This window comes from Lithobates pipiens, unplaced genomic scaffold (assembly GCF_037356315.1).
Source record: "Lithobates pipiens isolate NorthernLeopardFrog02 unplaced genomic scaffold, aLitPip1_a1.2 Scaffold_19, whole genome shotgun sequence".
NCBI lineage: Eukaryota > Metazoa > Chordata > Amphibia > Anura > Ranidae > Lithobates > Lithobates pipiens.
Genome location: NW_027507764.1, coordinates 483,196,398 through 483,223,719, shown reverse-complemented (window position 1 = coordinate 483,223,719; position 27,322 = coordinate 483,196,398). Strand labels below are relative to the sequence as shown.

Here is a 27,322-nt window from a genome sequence, read left to right as displayed (position 1 = left end):
TACTGTTATGTGTATTACGTATATTTTGTATTTAAGGCTATACTCAGTCTATGGCTACATACAGAAGGATGTCAGCTACCCCTGGCCCAAGAATTTAACTACTCTACACCCCCTATGACTTACAACCTACTACATACAGAAGGATGTCAGCTATCCCTGGCCCAATAACTTAACTACTCTACGCCCCCCATGTCTTACAACCCACTACATACAGAAGGATGTCAGCTATCCCTGGCCCAATAACATAACTACTCTACACCCACCATGCCTTACAACCCACTACATACAGAAGGATGTCAGCTATCCCTGGCCCAATAACTTAACTACTCTACGCCCCCCATGTCTTACAACCCACTACATACAGAAGGATGTCAGCTATCCCTGGCCCAATAACTTAACTACTCTACGCCCCCCATGTCTTACAACCCACTACATACAGAAGGATGTCAGCTATCCCTGGCCCAATAACTTAACTACTCTACACCCCCCATGCCTTACAACCCACTACATACAGAAAAATGTCAACCATCCCTGGCCCTGGAGGTTCTCATTAGGTCAAAGGAGGCCTGGAACCTTTCTACATAAACAAAAAGTGCCAGAAAAGGCCTGGTCTGAAATACCAATTTGAAGTCATTGTTCGTCTTTTTTCTGTAGATGTTCCTAGCAGATTTAGCTTCCTTCGCATACTAGAAAAGTGTAACCTATGAGAAGCACTCACTATTATGGGTAATGTACTCTAGTACTTCTCTTCCCTGTTCAGGTTTCCTAGAAATTATATGTTCTCATATCAGTATACACTTCACAGGACACTGCAGAGAATGTTTTAGCAGCAACGTTGGTAAGGATGATCTGGGTGGGACCATCATTAGCACACAATAATCCTCTTTAGATTTTTATATATCCATCTCATCCATGCTTTTACATGCCTGCTTTTCTCAGAGATCAGAGCACATTCCTTCAGGCTGTAGACAGATAAGTTATTTCTAGAATGAAGTTTCTGGTGTAAGGAAGGGGTTGTGTCACCAACACGTCAATACCTGCTCAACCTGTTTCGCTGCTGCCTTTTTTCAAATAGAAGAGCCCCTCGCTTACAAGATCTTTCATTACTCCTAGAGTATCCTCTCTCAACTCTTACTGAAAAAATGACAGCCTTCAAGGGAATATGGACCAGAGAATTTTGGACTTCAATGGCTGGAGAATTCTTAGCCGTCTTCTTGTTCCTGGTAATTAGTTTGGGATCCACAGCAAATATGAATCCAGTTGGAAACAGTGAAACCCATATTGCCTTCTGCTTTGGACTGAGTATTGCCATATTAATTCACTGCTTTGGACATATATGTGAAGCCTTCCTGAACCCTGCGGTAGCAATGGCCATGATATGTACCAGGAAGATCACAGTGGCCAAAGGACTCTTCTATATTGTCATTCAGTGCCTGGGGGCAATAGCTGGAGCTGGAATAGTGGCCCTCATTACCCCACAAGACAAATGGCCAGTCGGTTGCACCAAGGTAAGTGCAAAAACTATAGTTGAAAGAGCTTAAATGTCCTCCCTAGTCTTTTAGAAAATCTTGGGCTGTAGTAAGTAATTGTGGGTCTGTATAGGTATATATGTATGTATAGTATCTAGCCATCTAGTAGTTTTCCCAAAGGATCATGAAAAGAAATTAAGCCTACTTTCACACTGCTCTGTTGCAAAATCTTGGTAAAAATGCATATGCATTTTTGCCGCGGTTTAGATGCGTTCCCCTATCGTTTTTGGTGTGTTTTTGCCATGTTTTCCATTCATTTCAATTGGGGACTGCATTTTTGGTGGGGTTTTGAAAATCGCACCAAACATGCAGCATGTAAGACTTTTCAAAACGCACCACACTTGCAGTGCAGTGGTGTGAAAAGTCCCTTAGGATTTAAAGGAGTTAACATTTGACTTGCGTTTTTCTTACGTGATGCAAAAGCAGAAAAACGCATCAGTGTGAAGGGCCCTTTTGCTGCAAATGGGCTTCTGTCTTTTTATAGTGGTGTTTTCCCACTCCTGTCATTAACAGATTTTTTAGATCAGCCTTTCTCAGCCAGGGTTCCATGGAACCCTGAGGTTCCTCCTACGTTTACTAGAGATTCCTTGATGATTGAGCAGATTTTGCCTCTCAGGTAAGTTACCACTGACACCAATTATTTTTTCAGTTATGTTTAAGGGGGGCATTTTTCACACTATCCGCCAATTAAGGAGCATTATTCCCACAGGCCACCATGCTAATGTGCCCTGAGCAGTGGGTATAGTAATTGTTGCCAGGGGTTCCCTGAGAGGTGAAAGTTATTTCAAGGGCTCCTCCATAAAAAAAGGTTATAAAAAGCTGGTTTAGACCAACTGTTTTATACTGCAGTTTCTGTACACAGATTCTCTATGGAAAATACAGCAGGACTGCTCTGTCACAGTGCCCTGCATGTAAGCACAGATATACTGTATAGCTATAATGTGAATAAATCTTACACATGTATTTTTTCCCTAGGTTTTTTCAAAAAAATCACATATTAAATTATTGATATGTTTCCTGTACTTTGTTACTAATTACCAAATCTTTCTTCTTCCTGGAAATGAGGAAAAATATTCTGTTTTGCGTTAGGAAAGACCTTTCTATAGCAAAGGTGTGCCCTACAGCAAGGAAAACAATTTAACAGCCGCAGAAATAGATTATTTGATGATTCATTTTGATTTTCAATTGATAATGAGATGTAATCCTATGTTTTAATTTATTATTAAAATGCCATGTAAAATTGTTACATAGCAGCAGCTATGTCATCTTAAATAGTTTTTGTTATTCATGGCTCTTTAACCACTTTCAGACCGGACCATTTTGCTGGTAAATGACCAGAGGTCTTTTTACAATTTGGCACTGCGCTGCTTTAACTGGTAATTGCGCGGTCATGCAATGTTGTACCCAAACAAAATTTGCGTCCTTTTCTTCCCACAAATAGAGCTTTCTTTTGATGGTATTTGATTGCCTCTGCGATTTTTATTTTTTGCGATATAAATGGAAAAAGACCGCAAATTTTGAAAAAAAATGATATTTTCTACTTTTTGTTATTATAAAAATCCAATAAATTCAATTTTAGTCATACATTTAGGCCAAAATGTATTCAACCACATGTCTTTGGTAAAAAAAAAGTCAATAACTGTATATTTATTGGTTTGCGCAAAAGTTGTCACATCTACAAACTAAGGTACGTTTTCTGGAATTTACGCAGCTTTTAGTTTACGACTGCCTATCTCATTTCTTGAGGTGCTAAAATGGCAGGGCAGTACAAAACCCCCCAAATGACCCCATTTTGGAAAGTAGACCCCCTAAGGAAATTGATAAGTGGCATGTTGAGCCCATCGAATATTTTATTTTTTTGCCTCAAGCGATTGAATAATGACAAAAAAATAATTTTTTTTTTTTTTACACAAAGTTGTCACTAAATGATATATTGCTCACACATGCTATGGGCATATGTGAAATGACACCCCAAAATAAATTCTGCTGCTTCTCCTGAGTACACGTGTGGGATTTTTTGGGAGCCTAGCCGCGTACGGGGCCCCGAAAGCCAAGAACCGCCTTCAGGTTTTCTAAGGGCGTAAATATTTGACTTCACTCCTCACTACCTATTACAGTTTTGAAGGCCATAAAATGCCAAGATGGCACAAAACCCCCACAAATGACCCCATTTTAGAAAGTAGACACCCCAAGCTATTTGCTGAGAGGCATGTTGAGTCCATGGAATATTTTATATTTTGCCACAAGTTGCGGGAAAATTACAAACTTTAATTTTTTTTTATTTTTTTTCACAAAGTTGTCACTAAATGATATATTGCTCACACATGCCATGGGCATATGTGAAATGACACCCCAAAATAAATTCTGCTGCTTCTCCTGAGTACGGAGATACCACATGTGTGGGATTTTTTGGGAGCCTAGCCGCGTACGGGGCCCCGAAAGCCAAGAACCGCCTTCAGGTTTTCTAAGGGCGTAAATATTTGACTTCACTCCTCACTACCTATTACAGTTTTGAAGGCCATAAAATGCCAAGATGGCACAAAACCCCCACAAATGACCCCATTTTAGAAAGTAGACACCCCAAGCTATTTGCTGAGAGGCATGTTGAGTCCATGGAATATTTTATATTTTGCCACAAGTTGCGGGAAAATTACAAACTTTTATTTTTATTTTATTTTTTCACAAAGTTGTCACTAAATGATATATTGCTCACGCATTCCATGGGCATATGTGAAATGACACCCCAAAATAAATTCTGCTGCTTCTCCTGAGTACGGGGATACCACATATGTGGGACTTTTTGGGAGCCTAGCCGCGTACGGGGCCCCGAAAACCAAGCACCGCCTTCAGGCTTTCTAAGGGCGTTACAGTTTTGAAGGTCATAAAATGCCAAGATGGCACAAACCCCCCCCCCCAAATGACCCCATTTTGGAAAGTAGACACCCCTAAATTTAGGGGTACACTAGTGAGACTAGGTAATAAATGGCGGGTGCCCTGAAACTATAAAAAAATAACTAACCAACCAGCGTCACCTGTAACCGTTATATGGTGATCACTGGTGAAAGGGTTAACTAGGGGGCAATCAGGGGGCTTTATGCGGTAGTATATGGGGGTCCCTGGCGCTATAAAAAGCTGCGGCGAACCTAAATACCTACCTGCCTAACTAGCGTCACCTGTGACACTAATACAGCGATCAGAAAAATGATCGCTTATTAGGCTGGGTTCACACTGGAGCGATGCAGGAACGCCACGAATCCGCTGCGGGTTCCCGCATCGCATGCCTCCCGGCGGCAGTTCGCACTGCCCTATGCGAACTGCTGGGAGTGTCAGTGAAATGTTAATGACACCCCCAGATCAGTTCGCATATCGCAGTGCGATCTGCAAACTCGGATCGCATGGTGTGAACACCCATGCGATCCGATTCTGCTGCGGACCAAAAAAAGGGTCCCGTGCGAGTTTGCGGCGGGTGCGGCGGGTGCGACACGAATTCAGCCATACTATCTGTATGGCTGAACTCGAATCGCACAGAGATCGGATGTGATTTGCACTGCAGTGCGGTGCGAATCACATCCGTTCTCAAACCGCTGCAATGTGAACCCAGCCTTAGTGACACTGGCGACGGGGGGTGATCACGGGGTTAAACCTTTATTGGGGGGGTTAGGGGGGTACCTTAGAACTAAAGGGGGCTAACCCTAACTGCCCTAACAGTTATTACAGTCACAAATGACACCCGCCGGGTGATCAGGGGGTTAAACCTTTATTAGGTAATAAATGGCGGGTGCCCTGAAACTATAAAAAAATAACTAACCAACCAGCGTCACCTGTAACAGTTATATGGTGATCACTGGTGAAAGGGTTAACTAGGGGGCAATCAGGGGGCTTTATGCGGTAGTATATGGGGGTCCCTGGCGCTATAAAAAGTTGCGGCGAACCTAAATACCTACCTGCCTAACTAGCGTCACCTGTGACACTAATACAGCGATCAGAAAAATGATCGCTTATTAGGCTGGGTTCACACTGGAGCGATGCGGGAACGCCACGAATCCGCGGCGGCGGGTTCCCGCATCGCATGCCTCCCGGCGGCAGTTCACACTGCCCTATGCGAACTGCTGGGAGTGTCAGTGAAATGTTAATGACACCCCCAGATCAGTTCGCAAATCGCAGTGCGATCTGCAAACTCGGATCGCATGGTGTGAACACCCATGCGATACGATTCTGCTGCGGACCAAAAAAAGGGTCCCGTGCGAATTTGCGGCGGGTGCGGCGGGAATTCAGCCATACTATCTGTATGGCTGAACTCGAATCGCACAGAGATCGGATGTGATTTGCACTGCAGTGCGGTGTGAATCACATCCGTTCTCATAAACCGCTGCAATGTGAACCCAGCCTTAGTGACACTGGCGACGGGGGGTGATCACGGGGTTAAACCTTTATTGGGGGGTTAGGGGGGCACATTAGAACTAAAGGGGGCTAACCCTAACTGCCCTAACAGTTATTACAGTCACAAATGACACCAATGCAAAAAAAAAAAAAAAAGCAATTGGTGTCACTGTGACTGAGGGGGGGCAGGGGTAATTGGGGGGGTGATCGGGGGGTAAAGGGGGGGGTGTGAGTGTGCCTGGCATGTTCTACTGTATGTGTGGTGTGTTGGTGCAACTCACCGAACCTCTCTCCTCGGTGCCGGAACGAAAAATACCGACACGGAGGAGAGAATACATCATTTCCTCTCCTGTGTTTACATTACAGGAGAGGAAGTGATGTCACGAAGGATTTCCATTCGTCGAGAGCGATCGCGAGGGGGTGGCCATGAATGAATGGCCGCCCCCTCATCCCGGATCGCTCTCGAACGAATGCCGACCGCCGCAGGCACCGGGGGGGGGCCCGATCGGGCCCCCCACCCGCGGGCAGGCAGGGACTTATATATACGCCCATATGCCTGCCCGTGCCATTCTGCCGACGTATATCGTCGTGCGGCGGTCGGCAAGTGGTTAAAGAACAACCCCTCACCACTAATACCCTGTTTCCCCAAAAATAAGTCTTACCCTGAAAATAAGACCTACAAGGACTTTAACTAGGGCTTATTTGGGGGGTAGGGCTTTATATGGCAGCTATTACCGACAATCACACTAGGTCTTATTTTTGGGGAAACAGGGTACTCGCCTTCCCGTGCTTCCCCATCTCTCCATATGTCTGTTGTAGTCAGTTATAACCTTGTGTAATCTCCATATTCAGGCCTGGATTGGCCATAGGGCAAACTAGGCACTTGCCCGGTGGGCCAAGGCCACTGGGGCTGCCTGGCTGCCAGTTAAGCTCAGCCATCGGTGCCGGGGGGAAGGAGCTAGATGAGATGCCTTCGGCCTCTTTGCGGCCGCACGGCTGCCCGTATAGGTCAGCTTTCGGTGCTGGGGGGAGGAGCCAGAGCAGACACCTGCTGCTGACACCTTGCAGACTCTCTTCTGTCGAGTGAGTTCAGCACCCCCTGTAAACTGGATAGGACAAGCGGTGGGGCGGCTGCATATAGAACAATAATTGTCTCCATCTTCCTCCTGCAGTATCGGAATACCTGCGAGAGGTAGAGGAGAAGCAGACATTCTGAGACTGCCCCCCCATGCATTCTGCCACCCCCATACTCTCCACCTCCCCCCATGCTCTCTGCCACCCCCCATACTCTCCACCCCTCCATGCTCTCTGCCACCCCCCCATACTCTCCACCTCCCCCCCATACTCTTCACCCCCCCATGCTCTCTGCCACCTCCCCATGCTCTCTGCCACCCCCTATGATCTCCACATCCCCCCCATGCTCTCCACCTCCCCCCCATACTCTTCACCTCCCCCCCATGCTCTCCACCTCCCCCATGCTCTCTGCCACCCCCCATGCTCTCTGCTGCCCCCGTGCTCTCCAAATCACCCCGTGCTCTCCACTTCCCCCGTGCTCTCCACATCCCCCATGCTCTCTCGTGCCCCCCCATTCTCTCCACCTCCCCCCATGCTCTCCGCCACTCCCTCCTGTGCTCTTCACATCCCCCCATGCTTTCTGCCACCCTCCCTGTGCTCCCCACCTCCCCCCATGCTCTCCGCTGCCCTCCTTGTGCTCTTCACCTCCCTCCATGCCCTCCGCCACCCTCCCTGAGCTCTTCACCTCCCTCCATGCTCTCCGCTGCCCTCCCTGTGCTCTTCACCTCCCTCCATGCTCTCCGCCACCCCCGTGCTCTTCACCTCCCCCCATGCTCTCCGCCACCCTCCCTGTGCTCTCCATCTCCCTTCATGCTCTCCCCTGCCTCCCTGTGCTCTCCACCTCCCCCATTCTCTCCACTCCCCCCCTGTAATCTCCTTTTCCTCCCTGTGCTCTCGCCCCACCCCATGTTCTCAAGGTTCTTCCCTGTGCTCTCCAACCCCCATGCTCTTTCCTGGTCCCACCTCACCCCACACCTCTGCTGGGTCCCCCCCCCCCCCCCCCTTACCTCTCTCAGGGGATCTGTCAGGGTGGAGAGTGGGGAAGGGGCAGATTAACATGTCATGGGCTGCTTGATCCAATATGCCCGGGCCTATTTTTTGTCCCAGTTCCGGCCTGTCCATATTGGATGGTGTTGGAGCTTGCACAGGGTCAATGACTTTTGCCATTTGTAATGGTGTTTGGGCCTGGTAATTGGCGGAGGTCTGAGAGGAGGTCACATGCTCCTCCATACTTAAAAACATTGGGTATTTCCAAGCAATGGTGCAGCTTAGGAGAGTATCAGAAGGTTGGGATGTGTGGGTTTGTTATTTTTAGACAATCTGTCACTTTGTCCTAAATAGGTAAAGTGACAGAGTCTACAAAAAACACAGCTACTTCTAGTGCTAATAGGTCTTCCAAGGTGTGGAGTAACAGATGTCAGATAAAAATAGTGGTATGAAAGGTATATATGGTATACTAGGTGGATGCTGCCTTACTCAGATGGGGTAATCCCAAAGGAACTACAAGAAAAACAGAAATGAAGGGTGCGTACACCTAGTGCATTACCAGAGATAATATAATAATAAGACATTTTTATATAAAAGTGGGTACTCACAAAATGCAACTGACAAAAGGCCATAAACACAGTGCATTGACATGCACAGAACACAGGGTACAGCTAACACGTTTTGGGGGCGCACCCCCTTCCTCAGAGCTAGACTAGGAGCCTAGCCTAGCTCTGAGTAAGTGGGTGTGCCACGAAACACATTAGCTTTACCCCATGTTCAGTGCATGTCAATGCACTGTGTTTATGGCCTTTTGTCAGTTGCATTTTGTGAGTACCCACTAAAAATGTCTTATTAAATTATCTCTGGTAATGCATTAGGTGTGCACGCCTTCCATTTCTGTTTTTCTTAAAGTGACAGAGTCTTTTTAAAGCCTAAATACAATAAAGACATGTTTGTTCCAGTCAGCTTGTTCAAGGGTGGTGCCCAGGTCTTTTGTCATTTATAACAAACAACCGGCCACTGCCCCCACCTACAACTGTATAACTGGTCTTCTCAGCAAGGAACACATGGAAAGGTAACACATGCAAAACAAAACCAAATAAAATTCCCAGCTCAACTCACCAGCCAGTCTGCAACCAACCGGATTATCCTGTCTAACAGCTAGTGTGAAAAACAGGGGTTTAGTTTGCACACATTTGCAAATACATGCATAAGCTGCAGGGCCTCTCCAAGGCTCCCCAGTATTATCTGTAGTCCTATTGTTTGTAAATTTATGAGAACCTCCATAGTAGAAGCACATGCATTCTAATGGATAGAGGGCAAGTGAGCCTGGAGGTAGCCCACCCCTCCTTAAAGGCACAGGGGCACACTAGACACCCCTGTTTAATGCAAACTGTAAGACAGGATCATTTGGTTGGTTGCAGACTGGCTGGGGAGTTGAGCTGGTAATTTTCTTTTGTTTTGTTTCTTTTTCTAATTTATCCATATAGAGAAGTTTGTTCAGGCCCATGGAGTCCATGGGGACATATAAAAGGGCAGACACTAAACCCTTGGAGTTGGGATCTCTCTGGCAGTGGCTTTTGAAGGGGATCAGGTGTTTAGGGATGTCTGTGCGGCGAGTACCAAGCTAGAGGAATTATGCCATATACAGTGCATCCAGAAAGTATTCACAGGGCTTCACTTTTTCCACATTTTGTTGAGTTATTTTGAGGGGACAGCAAATTTACATTCACTAATTTACATTGTAGCAAAGTGTCATTACTTCAGTGTTGTCACATGAAAAGATATAATAAAAAATTTTCAAAAATGTGAGGGGTGTACTCACTTTTGTAAGATACTGTATATATACAGTGCATCTGGAAAGTATTCACAGCGCTTCACCTTTTCCAAATTTTGTTATGTTACAGCCTTATTCCTAAATGGATTGAATTCATTATTTTCCTCAAAATTCTACAAATAATACCTCACAATGACAACATGAAGGAAGTTTGAAATCTTTGCAAATTTATTCAAAATAAAAAACGAACAAAATCACATGTACATAAATATTCACAGCCTTTGCTATGACACTCAGAATTGAGCTCAGGTGCACCCCGTTTCCACTGATCATCCTTGAGATGTTTCTGAGCTTGATTGGAGTCCACCTGGGTTCCACAGTTAAGGCCCCTTTCACACATGCGGACGATATGTCCATATTTCATCCATCCGTTTGCGGATGAAATACGGGCATACATTCATCCCTATGGGACAGCGGGTGTCTGCGGATAAACATCCGCAGACACCCGATATCGTCCTCCTCCGCTACTGTCCGATTCTGCAGACAGAGGAAAATCCTATTTTTCTATCCGTCTGCAGAGCGGATCGGATGAACATGGGCAGACGGTCCGTGCTCATCCGATCCCCATAGAGGAAAGCGGAGAGCTGACAGGGCGGTCCCTGCACAGTGTGCGGAGACCGCCCTGTCCGCCGCCGGCTCAGCGGGGACAACGGAGCGATCCCCGCTGAGCGAGCGGATCATCACGGGACGGATCATTACTGATCCGTCCCGTGTGAAAGGGGCCTAACAATGCATGTCAGAGCACAACTCAAGCCATGAAGTCCAAGGAATTGTCTGTAGACCTTCAAGATAGGATTGTATTGAGGCACAGATCCGGGGAAGGTTACAGAAAAATATCTGCAGCACTGAAGGTCTCAAATGAGCACAGTGGCCTCCATCATCCATAAATGGAAGAAGTTTGGAACCACCAGGATTCTTCCTAGAGTGGGCCACCTGGCCAAACTGAGCGATTGGTGGAGAAGGGCCTTAGTCAGGGAGGTGACCAAGAACCCAATGATCACTCTGACAGAGCTCCAGCGTTTATCTGTGGGGCTCCACCAATCAGGCTTGTATGGTAAAGTGGCAAGACGGAAGCCACTCCTCAGTAAAAGGCACATGACAGCACGCATGGAGTTTATCAAAAGGCGCCTGAAGCACTCTCAGACCATGAGAAACAAAATTCTCTAGCCTGATGAAACAAGGATTGAACTCTTTAGCATGAATGGCAAGCATCATGTCTGGAGGAAACCAGGCACCGCTCTTCGCTACAGTGAAGCATGGTGATGGCAGCATCATGTTGTGGGGATGTGTTTCAGCAGCAGGAACTGGGAGACTAGTCAGTAAGATGAATGCAGCAATTTACAGAGACATTCTTGATGAAAATCTGCTCCAGAGCGCTCTGGACCTTAGACTGAGGTTCATCTTCCAAGAGGACAACGACCCTAAGCACACAGCCAAGATAACAAAGGAGTGACTATGGGAATGTCCATGAGTGGACCAGCCAGAGCCCAGACTTGAACCCGATTGAACATCTCTGGAGGGATCTGAAAATGTCTTTGTACCAATGCTCCCCATCCAGCCTGATGGAGCTTGAGTGGTCGTGCAAAGAAGAGTGGGAGAAACTGCCCAAAAAATAAGTGTGCCAAGCTTGTAACATCATACTCAAAAAGACTTCAGGCTTTCTTTTTTTTTATAAACGTGCAAAGATTTTAAAAAAAACTTCTTTCATGTTGTCATTATGGGATTTTGTTTGTAGAATTTTGAGGAAAATAATAAATTTAACCCATTTTGAAATAAGGCTGTAACATAACAAAATGTGGAAAAAGTGAAGCGCTGTAAATAATTTCTGGATGCACTGTATTTGCATACTGAAAAAAATGGCCCTGCTGGTTGGTCCCAGTGCTCATGTTAGTACTGAAAAGATTTTTATTCCATTGAGTGCGAATAGTATACCTGACTCCTCTCGAGCACCCCGGAAGGCTAGGGCTTGGCCAGGGGAACTAAAGGGGTATCCAGAATAACTAAAACATTTTTGATAGGGTAAGGAAGGTTTATAACCTCCATCTAATCTCCAGGGTGTGGAAGAGGTCTAACCTCCATTTAACCTCCAGGGAAGGGCCAGGGTCAGAACCTCTATCATGATTTTTCTTACTGTCTGTCTGTGACCCCACAGGGGAGGTTTCCTCTTATTTTCTGAAACCCTGAAACTAGGAGATACCAGGACAACCTGTGTCATTGGACAAGGAGAAAAATCTAACAGAGGTTCCACGTAAAAAGATGTTTTCCTGCTGTCTCAGACATTAGTAGAGCCACTTGTAAATGTGAAAGTTCTCATTATCCAGGTCGTGGTATAGCTAGTAGTATTTTTTACTTTCAACTGGACTGTTTGAGGAATCTCTGTGCTGTAAACCCTACAAAAATGCTTTCATTATACCGTATAGGTTATTGGTCAATATGTCAACTGCTGCTAACTGCTAAACGCAGTTATTTAATGAAAAAAATTTAATATTCACAAATAGTTTATTCAAGTTCTAAAGCTTTATTTCTGTTGCAGGAGAATGCGACTATCTCACACGGACAGGCTCTTCTGGTGGAAACGATCATCACTTTTCAGCTGGTCTTCACAATTTTCGCTTCCTGCGACAAGAAAAGGACTGAAATTAAAGTCCCCATTCCTCTAATCATTGGCCTTTCAGTCACCATCGGACATCTTTTTGCAGTAAGTGGAATTGTTCTAAAACATTTCTAGAAACTAGGCTACTTTTTATTTAGCGCCTGAGAGGCAGAATATGTGATCTGGGAGGAAGATAACTCAAAGGTGTAGAGTTTTCACACCAGCCATCAAGTGCATTTTCAGGACCCGATGGCCCACTTTTATTTAAAACGAAATAAAAGTTAAAAGAAACAGTTGTTCTTGAAGTGGGTTTCCATTATCATTTCAAAACATGAAATGATAATCAGCCTCCTGGTTCTGTCTTGCAGTCCTATTATTTACACAGGGGCCTAGCAGTATCACATACATCATAAGGAAATATACATCCCCACATTCTATGTTTAACTGAGCCATGTCACTGTGTTTTCAGATTGTGAAAGTACCATTACAGTAAATGTCAGGTGAAAACTTTTTTTTTGCTTTACTTTTAATAAGAAATGGTTAAACCTCCATTATGTTTTTTGCTGTTTGTCCCATCATAGAGATTTTCATTTTAGTTCCTGTCTCAGAGACATAACAGGAAAACCTTATAAAGCAAGAGAAAATCCCAATAGAGGATTTCTCTCACCTCCTGTTCCTGTGACAAATTAAAGAGGAAGTAAAGTCATGATTACTCACCTCTACTCCCAACTGTCAGTCATCGGTGAGGTTCCACACTGGTGCCGGCATCCAAGGCTGGGACAAGGGGTGGGCAGGAGGTGCGGCTGCCCTGGGCGCAATGGTTTATTGCAGGGATGTGGCCGCCCCGACCCTAACCCCAAGGGAAGGGAGGGACACAGTTTTGGTAGCCTTGCCCTGGGCGCTGGATGGCCTTGTCCTGGTACTGTCAGCATGCTTCCGAATTCTTCCTGGTGCCGGTCTTTGTCAAATTTGATTGCAAGATGAAGCAACTCCTGCGCATGTGCAGGAATCATTAATTGGGGCCCACTGGCACCGTGATAGAAATGTAAACTGAGCTGTGCATGAGAAGCTCAATGTACATGCTGCAGAATACTGAAAAAAGACAGGTAAGTTTATTTTATTGAAGAAGAGAAAAATGGAGCCTAATGGACCCATGTTAGGTCTATACGCAATCGGATGTAAACTGATCCGTTTTCATCCTTCTGCCTTCAATCCATCCCATTCAGGCCCAAAAGAGAAAAAAAAAAGAACACAACCTTTTCCATGTTTTTGTTTTCAGAACTAAATGGTCTCTGGATTCCCTGCATGTTTTGTAGCTTCTCCTCTGCTGTCTACTTTCAATTTCTAAGGACTACATATACCATTGTACCTTGCTGCCTGCAAGCAGTGATTTCTGTAATGACTCCACCTCCTAAAACTCCTCTTCTCAGCACCTCTGTAGTTCAGAAGGCAGGCGCTGTGAGATGTGTGACACAGAATTGCCTACTCACAGGGCAGGCATAATGAATACAGAATTCAAGAAAGTAATTGCGGATCTATAGTAGTATAGTAGATAAGAAATAACAAAACACAATGTGGAAAGGATTATATCATTTTACATTGTAAAGATACACTTTAAATAAGAAGTGTAAGAAAAGTAAAAAAATATATATACGGTACCCACCTCCCTGCTGTAGCATCGGCCTGTCATGCAGCTCTAAGCCCGAGAACTGAGTGATCACATGACTGCTGATCACTCAGTGAGCCCTGAGCAGAGAGCAGTGACTGCCAGTTACAGCTCTCTGCTCTGCCCCTCCAGCGCTTACTTACAAATTACCTGTTGTACTAGTGGGGAGTACAGGAATGTTTCTTACTCCACCCTGATTCTTGATCATTTGAAATACAAGGAATTTCTTGTTCTTTCTCAAGACCATGAATTCTCAGTGATAAGTACACAGAAAGTAATAGGAATGTACCTGTTTGACCTCTTCAGCCTTTTGAATGTGTCTAGTACATCCAGAGCTTCAAGAGTCGTGAGCTTTGTATCAGTTTTGTTCACCTGGCTATAGATTCATTTTATGGCTCCGCTAAAGCAGTGAGGTGAGGCCGAGGCGCTGAATGGGAATTAGTGGTGTTTTAATCCGATCTATCTGCCTATGTTTGCAAGTAGTTTTATCTGTATTAAAAGTTTGATTTTAGTAAGGCTTGGAAAACAGTTGCAAAATGTTATTTTGATACAAATATGCTCAAAGCCACTATAAGGTTCTTTTTTGGTGGTACTGGGTCCCTGCCTGGGTCATATATGCTTACCCGGAAGTAGTGACAGATGCTTTCATAACTGTGGGCAAAGGGGAGATGTCCTGCAAACCTGGTGGTACTGTCCAAGACTGGTGGTGTTTTGGTCCAGGGTTTTCGGCTTGCTCCAGACCCTCTTCCATATAACGGTCCACAGGGATGCAAAATTGGCCCTATTGCATTGCCCGATTCCCGGCTTATACCCATCCCAGCAGAGTGGACGGCACAGTGGTGTAGTGGGTAGCACTCCCTCCTAGCAGTAAGAAGGGTTGCTGGTTTGAATCCCAACCACTACCTGCCTGGAGTTTGCATGTTCTCCATGTGCCTGCGTGGGTTTCCTCCGGGTATTCCGGTTTCCTCCCACACTCCAAAGACATGCAGGTAGGTTAATTGGCTTCTGTCCAAAATTGGCCCTAGTATATGAATGGGGACCTTGGATTGTAAGGTTACTTGAGGGTAGGGACCGATGTGAGTGTGCAATGTACAGGGATAGGGCAATTGTAGACACTCACTCAGGTTGAACTGGATGGACTGGTGTCATTATTCAACCTAACTATGTAAGCTGGCTACTTATCTTTTTATTTCTGCTAAATGGACCATAGCCCAGGCCTGGAGGACCCTGCGCATTGCCTTTCAAGGGTTGAAGTCATGTTTGACTGCCTTGCTGCTTCATGAGCAAATTACTCACATCCTAAATTTCTCAAAGTCTGGGAACCTTGGATTTCCTATGGGTTTCCCTCACTCCAAACGGTTTGTTTGGGCCTTCTCTGACTTCTTCCGACGGAGTATCTGAGTCTGAGTTCTTTTTCCTCCCTTTTTCTCCTTCCTCCTCTAGACTCCTGTCTTTCCTTACTCTCTCTTACCTTCTTTCTGGTTCTTCTTTCTTCTCGCTCTTACAGACTCCATCCTTTTGGGGTTGGTCTCAGGAGTGGGCCACCCCTGGGATGCCTGTGAGTAGGCCCTTTTCCCTTCCCTTTTCTTTCCATTACACATTTAATTATCCTTCAATATAATCCCAATTGTATGAAGGTTTAACTACGACTATTATGTTTGTATTCCTTTTGGATTCTTCTGTAATACCTGATCATTCCTCAGCCCCAGCGTGGGTGACCTATATGCTTGCTTTTGATTTCTTACATTGTGGCTTAAAACCAATAAAATACATTGAAACAGAAAAGTTAGATTTTAATACCTACTACACTATGAAAGATTTTCTTCCTCTTGCCCAATATTGAGTTTTATATACCATGTGGTGGATTGCTGCTGCCGGTGGAATAAGTTCCATCTGATACCTGGGAGTCATTATCCATCCATCCTTGTGGGTTATTTCCCAAAACGCTGCCAGACCCCCTTTTGGGGTCTAAAAATCTAGTAGGCAGCTTGTGACTGATGGGGCACACCTGGGTGAAGAGTGTCACTTATCTAGCTAGATTACTGGAACTTATCGGCAGATGGATTTTTCTATGGACTTTGCACTGAGCACTTTCTTGATTATGTGGGACTTATCTGAATTGATTTTCTAAGCAATTACATGACATTTTATTGATTTGGCATTTTTATTCTCCATTTAATGTATTTTCATATATTTATTTATGCATTTGCACTTAAACTGTTGGATACCGCAACACTTTTGGATTTATTATAGATTACTTTTACCTAACTCATATGTGGTGTCAATCCACTCCCCCCAAACCCCTGATGTCTCAGTAGCTGTCATCTGCCCAATGCTATCACAAAAGCAATCAATGTAAGTGAAAAAATAATTTAACGTCTGCACAAAAATGAATAAAAGCTGACCAGTTTAAGCACCCCTGTTGGTATTAAATGGCTGTCTCAGTTTTTAACTGTCACCTTACTGGTCAGTTTTGGCTGTTAAAGGAAGTTAAAAAATAAACAGACTTACTGGCCGAATCATCAGGGTTTTTATTTATTTTTAGGGGATTTTATTTTATATTGATAGGATCTTTTTTAGGTTAACACAGTTTTTCTTTTTTCTTTTTTTTTTGCAACAAGGCTTGCCTTTAAAAAAAAGGGTGTGTTTGTTCAAAGGGTGGTATTATGAGGGGTATTGTTTATTTTCTTAGAGAATTATGGGCTACCTCATCCTATACAATACTTAGAAATTTGGAAAAGAACAGCTGACGGACTTTAGCAGTACCAGAAGAGGACAATGAGAATTCAATAGATAAAATATTGTCTTTATTACAAAAATTGTAATTGTTTAACATACTTTTTCTAAAAGAAAACCATTAGCTCAATACATGTATAACATGTTATATGTATTTAGATAATGGTTTTCTTTTAGAAAAAGTATGTTGAACAATTTTAACTTTTGTAATAAAGACAATATTTTATCTATTGGATTTTCATTGTCCTCTCTAAAGTCCATCAGCTGTTTTCCAATTTCTAAGCCCTTGTACACACGGTCGGAGAATCTGTCGGAATGAGTCTTATCGGACCGTGTCGTCAGATAATCCGACTGTGTGTGGTATGCATCGGACTGATTCCATCCGAATCTCCATCCGACCCAATTTTCCAACATGTTGGAAAGATTTCCCGACCAACTTGGCCGGATGGACCTAATCCGATCATGTGTAGAGCATTTTTGATCGGACCAAGTGCCACGCATGCTCAGATCAAATTCCTACATCAAAGCTATTGGCTACTAGCCTGAATGTAGTCCCATCGTAACGAAATTACGTCATCACGTTCTGAAAGATCGGATTTTTCGCCAACTTGGCCCGACCGTGTGTATGCAACAGTTTCGGACACAATCCGTCGGACTAAATCCGACGGGCAAAATCCGACGGATTTGGTTGGCAGAATGTCCGACCGTGTGTACAGGGGCTAAGGGTTTTGTTTATTTGCTTCTTTTTGATTTTGATTTTATATATATATATATATATATATATTATTTTATGTTGATGGTGTCATGTTTTCATTTTTAATTTGTCCCTGGTCACCTGTTTTTGGAGCTGCTATTGGTTTGCAGCACAACACTGCATCTTTGAAAAAAAATAAAAATAATTAAAGTGTATCTGTGGTCACTGCTGTGTCACACATCTGAACTACAGAGGTGCTGAGAGGAGGAGTTTCAGGAGGCAGAGTCAGTATAGGAATCGCTGTTTGCAGGCAGCAAAAAAAATGTTAGGATACCAAGTACTGGTATCCTGTGGAGTAGATATGGCCAGATATATGTGGATCTGCACAGAGAACACCTGACAAAGTTAACCGCTTCCTGACTGCCTCACACAGATATACTGCGGCAGAAGGGCATGTACAGGCAGAATCATGTAACTGTATGTTGCCCTTTAAGAGGTGGCTCATGGGCGCGCCCGCTGGGAGCTTCGTGAGTGTGATTGCGGGTCCCGCAGACTCTATGTCCGCGGGGATACCTGCAATCGTCTCACGGAGAGGAAGAACGGGGAAATGCTAGTGTCACTGATCAGCTCTCCCTGTAATCGGGAGTGTTGTGTCACACACAGCCCCCTCTCCCCACAGTTAGAATCACTCCCTAGGACACACTTAACCCCTACAGCACCGCCTAGTGAAAAGTGTCTTGTTTGATTCACACTGAGAGCCTTTGTTTCTTGTCAAATGGTATCAGGTGGACTAGGTGGGCCAGGAGCCAGGTGATGTTTTCATTTTTTGATTGGATCATTACATGGCTCCGCCCCCTTGTCAAATTGCAATACCCTATTTATTTGTTGTTTGCCCTCATGTTTGTCAGCTATGAATAAGCACTCTCTGTAGCGTGAAACGCATTAGCTGTTGTTGCTTCTTGCTGTGATGTCACTTGTAGTGCTCCTGTGATTTTTTCGAATAAAGGCACCGATTTTGTTTTGGAGTGCAGAGTCTTCTAATTACCTATATTGTTAGCACCACCTAGTGGTTAACCCCTTCACTGCCAGTCACATTTACACAGTAATCAACACACAACAAGCTACATAAGCATAACAATTAAAACAAAGACTCAAATTCAGAAAAAAACAACCTAGAGAACCTTTATGAGGTTCACATCTACACAGTTTCCCCACGATCACATTTGCTCTGGCACAACAGCCCGTTTGTCTGAATTGGCTGGTGTACCCAATGAACATGCAAGGAAAAGGTCCCTGCACCTTTTAAAGAACCGTGGCCTGCTGGCAAACTGCAAAATACAGTACAGTTTCCAGTCCCTGGGGGGTGCCATTATAATTAATGATATGATATTAATTATGATATAATGATACACCCATCTCCTAACCTGCGTTGCATTTTTAGTGCGGGTGTGAGAAGGCGTGTGATTATACACCTTCCCACAGCCTACACTAATGTAAACCTAGCCTAAAATGAGCCTAACCAGTGGCAGTGACTCCAAATAAAGTAAACATGATGAAACCTTCCTAAAATGAAATAACTAAGCTGTGTAAAGTCTGCAGGTAAATACGGCAGAGCAGCATAAGGCTGAGGAGGAAGGAATAGCAGGTCAGGAATGGGTCAAAATGGGGAGAGGGTACATAGGAGCAGGTACAAGCAGGCAGAATCAGGGTTACAGCTTACCAGGAACAGAGCACATGGGCATACAGGCAAAATGCTGAGGCACTATGGAAGCCTATAGCAGGGGGCTAAATACCCTCCCAACAGCCAGAATCAGGTGCAGAATTATTCCTGGAACCTGCTGACCTCTGGGAGACACCCGCTGGTGGACACTGGCACTACACCTTTCTAGTCTGAGGACCATAGTGTTACCAGCAGGTGTTTTGGTTCCTGAGAGTAACATGTGATATGTATGTGGCCCATATAAATTGAAATTAAGCATCAGAGGAGAAGCTGCAACACACGTGGGAAATCCAGGAATTTTGGAAAGAGATGGCCAGCAAACAGGCAGCACTCACAATGCAGAAAAGGATTTTTCAAGTAAGCTTATATTGGGTTGTCAAAAATAGCTACTGTTTATATTGCTATAGCTATTCTGTGTGGAAAAAAAAGTGTGCACTTAAAACACCTCACATTATATCACTCCTATTCAATGCATCCAACTATCCCCATAGATACAATTAGATAAGTTAGGCATACACCAGTTAAGTCCTATTAAAACTGTCTTGCTGCTGGCCTGTTTTCCACTGCTGTATTCTCTGTAGTCTCTTCATTCTTGTAAGAAAACCCCAAAATGTGTATTTTGCCTCTGGCAGCTTTGGACATAAAAATTTTATTTCATTTTTAATTAAAGTTCAATAATAAAAAAAAACTCCTTGGGCACCTCTAGTGATGCATGTAAATAGTGTAAAAAAGAATAAACTTTAATCTTAGAGTCAAATAATGTTTACAGTTTTAAGTTCAAGTACATATTTATTTTAAAAAATGTTTAAAAAAATACCGGGGGCTTTTGATGTGGCTTAATAAGCAACAATAAGATTACACAAATCCTTAAAGTACTATGCTTGCATATGTTGAAAGCTGCATATTTTGTTAAGAAACAGTACGATTTAAGGCTTTAGATAAAAAAGTGAAAAAATGACATGGAGTTTCCTGTAAAACTGCAACCAGACCCTTATCTAGGCATGTGACCTGGATGGCTAGGAAAGGGAAGGCAGTGAGTATGTGCTCCCTTCCTTTCTGTAAAATGCCAGGCTACATGCCTTGTTCCAATGTTGAAGGACAAGGGTGAATTCTGTGCAGACCATAGGAACTTCAAGTTCCAAAGAGACATAACTCTGTGTGGTGAATTAACCATCCAACATTTGCACTGTCCATTTTTTGCAAATTTTGAAGTGTACCACTCGTGAGGGAAAATCTAAAGTTTTAGAGTTGTCCCAAGAACAAGATTTTGCAACGGAGGCCCCTGTTTTGGGGATAACTGTCTAATGCCCCGTACACACGATCGGATGTGGATGTGAGCTTGTTGGCTGAAAGTCCGACAGTGTGTATGCTCCAACGAACATTTGTTGTCATAATTTTCACCAACAAATGTTGGCTAGCAGGTTCTCAAATTTTCCACCAACAAAACTTTGTTGTCGGAATTTCCGATCATTTGTACACAAGTCCAACGCACAAAAGTTCACGCATGCTCAGAATCAAGCAGAAGGAGCTATTGAACTTCCTTTTTCTCGGCTTCTCGTACGTCTTGTACGTCGTCACGTTCCCACATTCATAATTGTTGCCCAACATTTGTGTGACCATGTGTATGCAAGACAAGTTGGAGCCAACAACCTTCGAGCAAAATTCCACAGTTTTGTTGTCGGAAAGTCCGATCGTGTGTACGGGGCATAAGAGTTCTGAAGTAATTTGAAATCTCCCCAACATACTGCCAAAACAAAACTAATAAGTTTTGATCATTCCCTACTCTACTCAAAAAGGGTTTGGCTATACGTATACTTTAAGGGCATAGAATACCAACCTCTGCTTCCTCTTCAAAGGACTCCTTAGCAAGATTGTTTTAATTATAAATGCACTAAATTTATATTGGTCAGAAGACAAAAATATTCCTAAATATTTTTAAATCTTAGCCCTTGTACACACGGTCGGAGATTCCGTCTGAATGTTTCCTATCAGACCGTTTCCGTTCGGACTGTTTCCGTTGGAATATCCGACGGACCAAGTTTTCCAACTTGCCAGTAAAATTTTCCGACAAAATGCTCCTATCGGACATACTCCGATCATGTGTAGCCTACTCTGACGGACAAAGTGCCACGCATGCTCAGATCAAATTCCTAGGCCAAAGCTATTGGCTACTAGCCTGAACGTAGTCCCGTCGTAACGAAATAACGTCATCACATTATGTACAATCGGATTTTCTGACAACTTAGTCCGACCGTGTGTATGCAACATCACTTCCGGACCTCTTCCGGAATTAATCCGTCGGAATTACTCCGAGGGATTTGGTTGTCGGAATCTCCGACCTTGGGTACAAGGGCTTACACTCAGTGAGCTGTTGTGTGGTTCAGATGGCATTATATAAAATTTTTCCATTGATGCATGGTGACCCTTGTTTAAAGATAATCTATGAGTATAGAAATAAGGAAGCTACCATTTCTGACTTCTGCAGAACATTGTGCAAACTCTGACATTCTGATTCTTACTTCATTGCTTAGTGAGTCAATGACCTGGTGTAGGCAGAACAGGAGTAGAGACTTTTCAGTCTTCACTGACTGCATGTTTGTACCTATCCTCATAGATGCTCTTTACCTACTGTATTCTTATTTTTAACTACTGTATATATAATATTTTTCTTCCCGCTTAGATTCAATACACGGGTGCCAGCATGAACCCAGCACGATCACTTGCAACAAGTCTTGTGTTTAACCAGTGGGAAAGCCATTGGGTAAGTGTGAAAAACTGTGTATGCATTATATAGTATATGCATTATATATAACGAGAGAAGGAAAACCAGTAAGAACTGCTTAATGGATTCAACGCAATGTCAGTAGTACTCTGGAGACTACTACTGTTTACGTTTTAAATAATCACATGAAGATTAAATACTTCTATCAAGTTTTTATTGCTGTCTGTTACATCATTTGAATTTCTCACCTTGTTTCCTGTCTCTGGGGTAGCAAAACAAAAATGTGGGGAGCAGATGTCACTGGGACAGGGAGATACAGACAGTGACAATAACCTAACCGAGAGAGTGAAGATATTTTCCATCACTCCCTATCTCCGCAATGGGGACAAATAATTATCTGACTGAGGTTTTCTTCCTTACTTTATAGAAAATCAAAAAAGTTTTAGCCTGGCTTTAAAAAAAGTTTCATCCAAATATTATTTTTTATCAATCTTTTCTCTGTTCTATCTCCTCTTCCTCTCCTCTCTATTCTTCCCTCTCTTCTCTCCTTTTTCCTCCTTCACTTCTCTTCTATACTTGGAAAGAAAATAAACCAGATAACCACACAAGAACTCCCATTTAAACTCCATCTTCTTTATTCAATCAATTAAGACTAGGGTTGCACCGATATCGATACTAGTATTGGTATCGGCGCCAATACTAGCCATTTTTCCACGAGTATCGGTTCTTTCGAAAATTCTCCAATACCAGAAACAGATACCGGAAGTGACGGCGCTTGGGGGCGGTCCACCTCCTCCTCCCCCCAGACAGTTCCATCCCCGCCTCCTCCTCCCAGTGGCATCATTAGGTGCAGACCCGTCCATCCTAACAGCCCACAAGCCTTGTCTCCTCGCTGCACACCTCCCTCCTCCAGCTCTGACTCCCGGCCACACCGAGCGCTGGAGCGCTGGATCTGGGCTCTCCCTGGCTGGATGCTGAGGCAGAGAACAGAAGGGGCTCTGTAGGAAGAAACTGTATGGGTGGTATCCTGTTGTACTGAGCAACGGGGCTCTCTTCCTCCTCCGTATGCTGTCCTGCTAGCTCCTCTCCTGCGAGACTACTGTATCATGCCTGCAGTTTCTGACTGTCTTCTCTACCATGCCTGCAGTGTGACTGTCTCCTATACCATGCCTGCAGTGTGACTGTCTCCTGTACCATGCCTGCAATCTAACTGTCTCCTGTACCATGCAGTCTCTGGCTGTCTCCTGTATCATGCCTGCAGTCCCTGATGGTTTCCTGTACCATGCCTGCAGTCTCTAAAGGTCTCATGTACCAAACCTGCAGTCTGACATTCCCTGTACCATGCCTGCAGCCTCGGACGGTCTCCTGTACCATGCCTGCAGTCTCTGACGGTCTCCTGTACCATGCCTGCAGTCTCCGACGGTCTCCTGTACCATGCCTGCAGTCTCTAAAGGTCTCCTGTACCATGCCTGCTGTCTGACGTTTCCTGTACCATGCCTGCAGTCTCTGACGGTCTCCTGTATCATGCCTGCAGTCTCTGACAGTCTCCTGTACCATGCCTGCAGTCTCTGATGGTCTCCTGTACCATGCCTGCAGTCACTGCTGCCACTTCTGCCTGTTGCCTCCTCCTTCCATCTACCAGCTGTCACCTCTGCCCCCATGTCTCCCAATACCCCAATCTATCCCCATCCTCTTCCCCTCATCGATCATAGCCTTTTCCATCCCAACTGTCCCACCCTGCAATCCCTATTTCACACCACCCTTAACTACCCTGCCATTACCTACCCCTCCCTTCCCACCCTGCCATCACCCAACTCCCAAACAACTCCCCTGCCACCTCCAAAACCACCCCTCTTCCTAATAGGTATCCGTAATTGGTATCGATGAGTACCTGCAAAAAAGTATTGGTACTAAAAATGGTATCGTTGCATCCGTAATTAAGACCACAATAATCTTGAAGACATCATAGTTCATCATGGATGCCTGTACAGGTCTTAATCGATTGAATAAAGAAGTTGGAGATTTAAACAGAAGTTGGCGTGATGTTATCTAGTTTCTTTTCTTTCCATGTGCATACAATCACAATCTGAACCTGCACCCATTTGTGGATTCAAGGTTTGAGGAAAGGTGGACCAACCTGGAGCAGTGCTTACTTGTTGGTCTCTTCTATACTTCTCTTCCTTTACTTCTCGTATCTCCTCTTAGCTCTCCTTTATTGCTGTCCTTCTCCTCTCCTCTCTTCACCCCCTTTCTCAATTTCTCTCCTTCCTTCTTCTCTCCTATGCTCCCCACCCCTCCTTTCTATGCTCCCCTCCCTACTTCTCACCTGTACCCCTCTCCACTTATTTATTTGCCTCTCCTCTGCTTTTTTCTCCGCCCCTCTCTTATCTGTCTTATGCTTCTCTCTCATCTCCCTTTTCCTCTCATTTCTCTAGCTTACCTTCACTTCTTCTTAATCTACTTCTCAAAAGAGAATTTACCAATTTAGACATTTTATACAGTATGTTGAATAATATCTGAAATCATATACAGCATGTTGTACATTTTCTTTTTTCTTCAACCTTCTGCAGGTTTACTGGATTGGTCCAATGATGGGTGGTATCCTCTCTGCTTTTGTCTATCAATACTTATTCTGCCCAGATCCTGAAATGAAGTTTAAAGCTAGCTTTACGAGACCTCAAAATGAAGATGAATCTGTTCAGTTGACAGTGGTACCTGGAGGAGAATATAACAAGCTATCGTCCTCTGACACATGAGACAATATTATCCAGTATGCTGCCATATGTTGGAAATATAACATTTTGGACTTTACTGCTCCAGTTCCTACTGAATTACAGATGGCCAACTTTGACTGAGGACTAAGTAAAAAGCTGCTTATTACTACTGAAATAAAGTCTTATTTTTTCAGTTGCAAAAGAGCCAGTAAACATAAATTACAAGCTGGTTTACATAAAGATTTCTTAAAGTGTATGTATAGCCAAAACTTTGAATAGAGTAGGGAATGGTTAAAACCCCTGTCAAGTTATGTTTTGCTCAGTGTGCCCCTTTGGAGAGACTTCTCTTCACTTCCTTGTCCGTACGATGCAACGGGTAATATAAAATCTCTGTAGAGGGCCAATCTCCTCCTAGACAGCTGTCACTGCAACAGATTTCCCATTGAAAGATTTACCCTCCTCTATGGCGATGACTGTAAAAGTGTGGGCTTTCCATCACCTTGTCTTTGTGGCAGTAGTCACCAAAGCAATAGAATCTCCGTCAAGGATACAGAAAGCAATATAAAAGTTGAAAGAGGTTCTAAACCATTCCTACTCTATCCAAAAAATGGTAAATGAGTAATACGGTTTAAAAAGTTTACCTTTAAAATATTTCTAATACAAATGTCGTAAGTATATGAGGGTGAATTTTACGAAATCTTGACAGAGGTTCTACACATTCCTAACTCTACAAGAAAATGTGTTTTTTTTTGTTGCTTGTGCCCCAGATGGGGAATATCTCCTTATTCATGGACATAACATGGGGGAAATCTCTCAGATGGGGATATAGCAATAAAATCCAGTCATAGGTTCTAGCCTTTCCACCCTTTTAAAACCTAAAAAAAGATTTCAGCTGTAATTTGACCCTTCTTTGCCTTGGGAGCAATCATATTTAGCTATTTCCTAGTTTCCTGATGATGTCATATTAGAATTTTTTTTTATAATAAAGTAACAAAATGCATGAAAATGGATTTAAATGCAGTAAACGCAACACTGTACTTCAAAGTGCATTAAAGCACACTGAAACACGCAAGTCACTCTACAGATATTGGTTATAGATGGTTTTTCATATGCATTTCAAAATGTTAGTAGTGCTTGGAAAAATATATAAATTGATCTGTATTTTGTTTTACTGATCCTTTAATAGTTTTTTTTCTGTAAATCTTGACATTTTCATTAATATGTTATTGTCGTATGTATAGTGTTTCTGTATGTTTATATTAAACTATGGATCAACTATATTAAATGCACTGGTTAAAACTAAACTCCAAGCTAAACAAACATTTTCTATGTACAAGAGGCACTTTCTTGAATCTTGGAAATATTGGTATGTTTCTTCCAGATCTGTGCAGTAACCAAGTGTTAAACTTTGCCCCTGTGGAGCTTCATGTAATAAAGACCAGTCACTACTACTCTCTCCCCTTGTGCAGAGTGACTGGTCTTGTATCCGCCTCCCTGTAATTTTCTGTAGGCAGCCTGTAGTGGGTGGGTCTCCTGAGTCCCACCCACAGTGCAGACTATTGATGATGTCACCACAACTTTTACAAGGAAATGCATTTAGTACACACAAAGTGGTTTTCTATAGTTATTGGCTATCGAAGAATACATTTAAATGAAACAATTTGTGTCAAGAGTTCAGCTTTATAGTGGTTATAAACCTCTGACATGAAAAAAATAACAAAGAATATATTTCTATAAAGTGTACTTGCCTCAATCCAAAGCACTGTGTGTGATCTCTGTCTTCTGCATGCCTGTACTGCTATATGAGTAATTTCTGACAGCTAATGCCAACTCCAAGGGGTAGAGGGGGGCAAGGAGGGGAGCTCCAGCACAATCCCTGTGATTCTCAGTCTCAGATGTAAAGAAAAAATATAGCAGCGCTAAACAAACAATTGAAAACCAGAAGGGTTAATTTGAAACCATAATGTTTGAACAATGTAGTACCACAGTGATAAATAATGAGTTAGAAATTATATTAAATAGCAAATAAATTAATTAATCTAAGTAATAGTGCAAATGGATAAATTAATCTAAGTACCGGTAATAGTGCAAAATCAAAACCATCAAGGTGTGTACCCAGGAGGTCAATGGTACTATTTCAGTGCCATCGAGGTGTGTACCAAATATAAAGTGCTATAAATAATGAATGATATATGTGAAACAATTGAATTGCCTTAAAATATACAAAGTCCAAATAATTCCATCCCTCTGCAGCAGTTACCCAAATTAATGGATCAAAAGTTCATTGAAGAAAAAACAAATTATTTTGGAAAAATAAATTAAAACAAAAGTGTTGATAATCTGTGACAGATCCACCACCAATGTGATCACTGTATAGTATGAAGGCTGCCAGCTAGCAAGCAAATAGAGCTTTTGACCTAAACCCGGTCAGGGCCTTTATGTTGAAAGGTATGGCGGGCGCCTCCTATTCTGGGCTACTATCTCAAAGGCAGGGCAGATATCAGCAAGAATCCTTACTCCATTGAAAGAAAAAGGATTCGGCAGGCTCTCCAGAGCAAAAAACTCCAGCAGCAGTCAAGGGCAGCCCAAGAAAGAAAGACTCACCATGGCTTAATAACTTCTAAGCATTTTAATAATTTTTTTTAAAAATATTCCTCTTACAAATTCAAA

The 27,322-nt window shown here is 43.4% G+C and overlaps 1 protein-coding gene across 1 annotated transcript; it reads left to right on the top strand.

Annotated features, from left to right (window-relative positions):
- The first annotated feature begins 1,027 nt into the window (after window positions 1-1,027).
- Window positions 1,028-26,411, top strand: LOC143997355 (aquaporin-4-like). The gene is made up of 4 exons (XM_077492935.1): window positions 1,028-1,508; window positions 12,341-12,505; window positions 21,897-21,977; window positions 24,509-26,411. Exons 1-4 carry the CDS (start codon window positions 1,143-1,145, stop codon window positions 24,692-24,694), a joined length of 798 nt encoding a protein of 265 aa, XP_077349061.1. The 5' UTR covers window positions 1,028-1,142; the 3' UTR covers window positions 24,695-26,411.
- Window positions 26,412-27,322: the final 911 nt, after the last annotated feature.